The sequence below is a fragment of the Aplidium turbinatum genome, chromosome 17 (genome assembly GCF_918807975.1).
Source record: "Aplidium turbinatum chromosome 17, kaAplTurb1.1, whole genome shotgun sequence".
In the NCBI taxonomy this organism is placed as follows: domain Eukaryota; kingdom Metazoa; phylum Chordata; class Ascidiacea; order Aplousobranchia; family Polyclinidae; genus Aplidium; species Aplidium turbinatum.
Window position 1 is genome coordinate 15,191,489 of NC_137488.1, and position 6,512 is coordinate 15,198,000.

Genomic DNA, 6,512 nt, shown 5'->3' on the forward strand with positions numbered 1-6,512 from the left:
TATCATCAAAATCTTGTCAGTTGTGTTGTCAGGTAATGGAAAACTGAGAGAATCTCATTTCGAAATGGTATAGACTAAATTGTGCAATAAGATGTAAGTCAGTATAGCATGCTTTGTGTTTGCCGATGGTTTGACTTCCTTGCTTTATGCTCACCCAAACAGTTTACTTCATTTTAATCTTCAGTCTTCAAACATAAGCCTCATCATCATACAACCAACAACTAAAATATATTTTTCTGACTATATCTTGATATTAGTTTTTGTACCTGGCTAATTGAAATCACGAATACCGCAAGAAAACACATTTTCCTGCAGACAAATAATACCCTTACTTTCAGATGACAGCAACAGAGTCAAGCTTAGCATGGTGAATAATAAACCTGGATCTGATTACATCAACGCTTCATATATTTCGGTAAGAATCATGTTAGTTACTAACTGCTGCGTGGATTTGTGCTGTTTGAGTTATTACATTTTAAGCGATGTCAACGTACTTTTTGGGAGACACTCCACTTCATAACCAACAAAGCACACATTGAGATAAAAGCAAGACAAGTAACTAAAGTAAACAAACAAATCGAATGTGAAATAGTGGGCATTGGTTTGAAGTAACGGCATTGCACGGTCGAAATTATCTGTTGAATAACATAATGAATATTATTTTTCAAAAGCACCAAGTTAGAGTTTATTTTTTCATTGTTATTGGACAATTAAGCACATAGCCTATTACAGCTTATTATTCATTAATTGCTTTTGAACAGGGAGTATCAAGTTGTAGAGATTACATCGCCACACAAGCACCTCTTCCAGGAACAAAAGCTGACTTTTGGAGACTTGTCTGGGAGCAGAATTGCAGAAGCATTGTGATGATCACTCAAACTGACGAGTTGGGTAGGTTTAAACTAGGTCAAGTTACACTCAACAAAACAGAAAAACACAAGTAACTAAACAATTAGTATGTAAAAGTAGATCTATGTAACTGCATATATCGTCATTAAACTAATTCTATTTTATTTTATAGAAAACCATAAAAGCGACATTTACTGGCCATGTGAGGGAGAATCGTTTACGTCACGTGATCTCACCATCACTTGGGTTTCTGAGTCACTGCACGAAACATGGAGGGTCCGAGAATTTAACATCGCGAAAGTAAAGTTAAAGAATTTTCAATGGCCTTGAAATATCATATTGCTTAATAAAGTTCTATTTTGTCTAATTCAATGTAGTCTATCTCTAAGCAGTAAAAAGTCGTTTACTTTTTACATTACAGTGTAACGGTTATAGTGGCTTAATACTTTATTATTACAAAATCGAGATATAGCCTACAATTGTGAAACATATCCTGCATCTGCGATTCTTTTAAACATATATAAAATGATTTGCAGGGATCAGTTCATCGTCGTATTCAGCAATTCAACTTCTTCCATTGGCCAGATCATGGTTTGCCAGAAAGTACAGAAGATTTGGTGACATTTGCTCGCTTCGTAGGTCGTTGTGTTGACAACGATGTGCACAACAATGGACCTTTGATTGTTCATTCAAGGTTAAACATTGTTTGTCAATGAATACAATTCACCATGTAACAAAATTTCGCAAAACTTTTAATTGCATAAAAAATTTTATGCATTGTGTTCTGTTACTTCAAACTAATCACCAAAATAGCAAAAAAAATCTTAAGTTTTCTTACTTTTGATAAAATGTCACTGTTTCTGATTGTTAGTTTTACTCAGAGATGTTCTGTATTAACTAACATAGTTTTCTAATAAACGTGTAAGCATGCAAAAACAAAGAAATAATATGCAAATATAATTCATATATGCATCATGCAAAGATGAAAACACTTCAAAAGTGGTCACATTTGTGGGACTTACGTCTATACACTGAGAAATCTTCTCGTATTGCGGATCATACACCCCCCTCTTTCATGTTGCAAATCCACCGCCCTAGATATTTCCTTTCTATATAAGATGAAACCTTTCACCATCTTTTCCGCTTCCAGCAATCACCCATACAAAGATCAACACACTCAAGATGATAGTGCAGGAATGGCATTTTTATGGACATAAAATACACCATTTTTCATATTCTTTCATCACAGTGTTTCCAAAAGTTGATAATAATTATTGCTTCGTTGTGCCTATTACTAAAATTCTGAAATTATGTCTGTATTAGATATGTTAATTTGTCATGAGAGACTTTTTCTATATCTTGAGACACTACCGTGTCTTATGCAGCTTTTTTGCTCGAGGGTTTGAGAATCCGCAACTAAGCTGCTGACTGCTATGCGAAGCAGGTGCAATAGAACATAATATGGAAGAATATGCAATGTCATGTCGGTTTTTTGTTTTTCTAACTCGTGAACTGTCAACCATATAGCAGCAACGGTCTTCTGTATGGTTTCGGGGTTCTCTCCAAACTCTTGAACTAGCAAATACTGTAGTATCAAATGTCGTTTTCTCTTAATCAGCCATATAAATTGGACCGATGTGTTCTGCAAATCACATAAGGTGCACAGTTTTCAACTTGGTCAATTTGGTCACTAATTTCCATACCAAATACATTTCATAAGTATAAAAGCTTTGCTTCTAGCTTTGTTTCATTGCACATTTCGCTTGTTAGTCTGATATGGTTACTGATATAGATAGACCACAGACATAGCAAAAAGTTTCCAAACAATCAGTAGAAAGTGAATAAAGAAATAACAGTTAACCTCTCAAGTACATGTAGCTCCACACAGAGTGAAATTTACATGGCTTTTGACTCTTTTTCTATTTGGGTAAAAATTATGTCTAAAAAGACATTTTAACTCTTTTTTGTTTGTTTAAAAATAATGTCTAAACGACATTATTAAAAGATAACTACGGACAATGGCCAGTGTTTCGATCTTCCGATCTCTTCAGCGTAGTAAAATGAAAGTGAAAAGTTGTCTTGAAAAGATGGTTTCTGAGAGTAGTATCAAGTAGTTCCCTGTTGAGTATCTAATTTCTTGCATTTTAGATCCATCTCAGATGATTGTTATGTCCTAGCTTAGTGATAAATTTCTGTCTTTTTCTCAAGTTTTTATTTTTAACACATTCCAGTCATTGCTTAGCACAACTTTTCTCAAAAAAGTCACATCTTCTAATTGGCAGTAAAATTACGTTTCGCTGAAGTCTGAAATCAAAAATTAAATCAATTCTCATTGGCTTATTACATCACTCTCAGAAACCATCTTTTCAAGACAACTTTTCACTTTCTTTTTACTACATTTAAAATTTTGGGTCATTTTTGACCCACTGTGACCCAAAACTTTGGGGCAATCTCTCACCCAATTGAAATCGCTTTTCAAATTTTTTTTTATGTTCCACCCGTGCCAAAGTCCCTTGTTGCAAAGTTGCATATATGATTTCGGCAATATGTGTGTTTTACAACACTTATGGGGGAAATTTCCTTGGTTAAAAAAAAATTTAAAACGTTATGTACCTTAAAGGTTTTTAATCAGCAATATCTTTCAAAAAATACTAAAAACTTGACACAACTAATTTTTTGTTACATGGTGATAATTTCTTATACAGGGTGACCCAAAAAGATGCGTACTCATGAAAATTTCAATTGTGACTTTGATTGAAAAGCTATTTATTTCAAATTATAACTACACATTATTCAGTTTATGGAAGACCATTGACCAAAGTTTCAGCATTTTCTGTCAATTTTTAGTCAATTTATGGCTTTCCCAAGATGTGTTCCAAATGTGAAAATATCGAATAAAACATGGGTACGCATCTTTTTGGGTCACCCTGTACTTTAAAAATTATGTTTTTTTCATCTTCTCGATTTTCCTGCTAGCCAAGATTTTATTAGCCTACCTATTTTATAATTATTTCGTGCAAGTCAAAGAACTTCTGAAAACACACGTTGTTTCAACAAAAATGTTACAGAATTCAATTTTTTCCAGCGCTGGTGCAGGACGAACAGGAAGCTATATAGCAATTGATCACATGATGCAGCATTTGCAAGAACACTCAACCGTGGATATTTTTGGAATTGTTTATCAAATTAGAATGCAGAGGATGGGGATGGTTGAAAATGAGGTAAAACCCAAATTTCTGAAGTGTAAACCGATTCACTTTCTTAAATGAACCTTTGATCTTCATTTTGTTCAGAAACAGTACATGCTACTTCACAATATGGTGCAAGAGTTCCTGGCTCCTACGTATGAAGTTGTTTTCAATAACGGAAATCGTGATCATCATAATTCATCTGCCTACGAAACTTCAATTCCACGCTCTTCACAATATGAGAATACTGTCTAAAACTCTAAAGCTTCATACAGTGCTGATTTTCTGCAACCAGTTTGTCCTGATGTGCGACATGATACGATATGTGATTGCGAAATGGTCTCAAACGTGCAATAAAAGCTAAGGTTTCATGACTACATATCATTGAATTGGGGTTTGTAAATATTTCTTTAATCACATACTCTTGTAAATTGTATGATTTTAGTTTCCTATATGTGTGTTCTTAAGCTCAGTATCTGAGTATGGGACCTTTACTTTACTATATGTGTGTTTACTTGTTATTGGTCTTTTTTTGACTTCATGATCATCATCAACCACCCATGCCACAGTTATCGAATGGCCTCTATTAATTCTTTCATGCCATTTCGAATGTCGTTTTTCACCTTTCAAGTGTTATCAGTCTTTTCAACCTTATATTGCCATCCTCGGTTTTGACTCTTCTCTTGCATTTCAGTCAATTCATTGGTTGGCCACTAACCCAACCCAATCACTAACGCATTTCCTACTTGAATGTCTTACTGGTTGCTGACTTTTTTGTTTTTGTTTTATGTTTTATTATCTTATCCTGCAATGCGAGAAAGCGGACTTGAGCGGTATGCATCGGTATACGCCTTCCGACGTACACCTGACCCACGCTGCAGCCGACTGCAATGTCTGTTTCTGGTTGTCTACTCTACTTATGACTTAAATTTGGTACTACCCATTACTCGAAATCGATCACTAGGTAGAGGCAATTATCGTAAAGTTTCTTGCCCAGAGAAACAACAGCAAGTGCGGGTGGCTGGATTCGAACATGCAGGCTCTCGACTGCGAGCCCAACGCGCTAACCACTCGGCCAATGCTTCCCCTTTCTTTGATAATTTCATTTCTGATTGCGTCGTTTTTATTGACATTGAATGGACTTTTATGTGGTTTTCGGATTCTGTCATTTTCCTTGTTGCTGCATTTTTTAGGTTTCTTGTATTGCATTTTTAAATGTTCATAGTTAAATTCCCTATATTTCAACTTCTTATAATTTGTTCACACAGATACTGCTGTATGTAGGCCTACATCTTTAATTAAATTATGTTACGTGAATTACTTTCCTGTTGTGTTGATTTATAAAAAAAATGCATAGTAAGTTAATGTCCTTGATCTACAGCGCAATCTCAGAAGGTCACTGTTACCGTGGCGTAGGCTATGAAAAATGACTGCACATGTTTTACAAACCTACAGCGAGCTGAGCATGTGACTGAAAAGCAAACTAAATATTGATGATAAACTTTAATACGTTTCGTATGATGCTGCGTTACAATTTTCGTAAGGTTACGTACACTGTATACGTAATTACGTGACGTTATGACGCTACGTTACAATTGGTCAACAAATCAATGGGAGGGTACGCACTTGCAAGGATGAAAACAATGATAATGCAGATGAAAATGCTAATCATTTTTACTTATATTTGTGTACAATAATTCACATAAACCATTTGTAATTAGCAATAGCCTTGTGTCTTTGATTCTGTCATGCCAATTCAATCTTTTAATGTGGTTGACTTTGTTTCAGGGTTGCCACTTGCGCAGTTTTCTTGCGAATTTGGGCTAGTTTTGATTCGCACTCACAGGAAAAGTTTCAGAAGTCACAATCTTTCGACTTGTGTTGGTTCGAGTTAATAATTTAGAAGTGTGTTATTTTTTCACGTGTACACTACAAAAGAACGAAAGGCTGTTTTGCAATACGTTTATGAGGCGAACGGTGCTTATAACCATGGAAAACATGCTCAATTGTGGTCGGAGCTCTTGATGGACTTAAAAAATGGCAATCTAAGCACTCAAAGTTATTGTGCACAGTTCCATTACCAACTTAGCTGAAAAGGGGATTTAGTGCACTCGTTGATGAGAACGAGAAGTAGGAATAATGTTGCATTATTAATTAGACCCATGATGGCCTGACGCAGGAGACTTTGCAGCAAGAAATTGTGCAGCTTAACTGGTCTGAAATATACGGCAGCAAATGCTTCATTAATATAACTTACTTGGATGGTTGAATAAACAAAGCTAATTCTCTTGATGTACGACTATAGTAGTTTTCTTAGATGTTTATAAAATAAAATAACCTTCACGTACCTTAAAGTGCCTCTGACAGGTAAATAAATTCGCTAAATTTACCTAAGATACCAAAGAGATGACACTAACAAACTTCCCTGACCACCAAATCGTAAAAAATATCAACAGGCTACTAAGTTACACGCTT

At 35.1% G+C, this 6,512-nt stretch overlaps 1 protein-coding gene across 1 annotated transcript in view; it reads left to right on the forward strand.

Moving 5' to 3' along the window:
* The window catches only part of LOC145786238 (receptor-type tyrosine-protein phosphatase H-like), a 43,635-nt gene extending 37,332 nt beyond the window's left edge, over nucleotides 1-6,303 (forward strand). Inside the window, exons 15-20 of the mRNA XM_082597879.1 lie at nucleotides 339-415; nucleotides 762-891; nucleotides 1,022-1,149; nucleotides 1,386-1,543; nucleotides 3,935-4,070; nucleotides 4,143-6,303. Of these exons, the coding sequence (XP_082454005.1) occupies nucleotides 339-415; nucleotides 762-891; nucleotides 1,022-1,149; nucleotides 1,386-1,543; nucleotides 3,935-4,070; nucleotides 4,143-4,292 (779 nt within the window). The 3' untranslated portion in view covers nucleotides 4,293-6,303. The remainder of the gene's footprint in view (nucleotides 1-338; nucleotides 416-761; nucleotides 892-1,021; nucleotides 1,150-1,385; nucleotides 1,544-3,934; nucleotides 4,071-4,142) is intronic.
* Nucleotides 6,304-6,512: the final 209 nt, after the last annotated feature.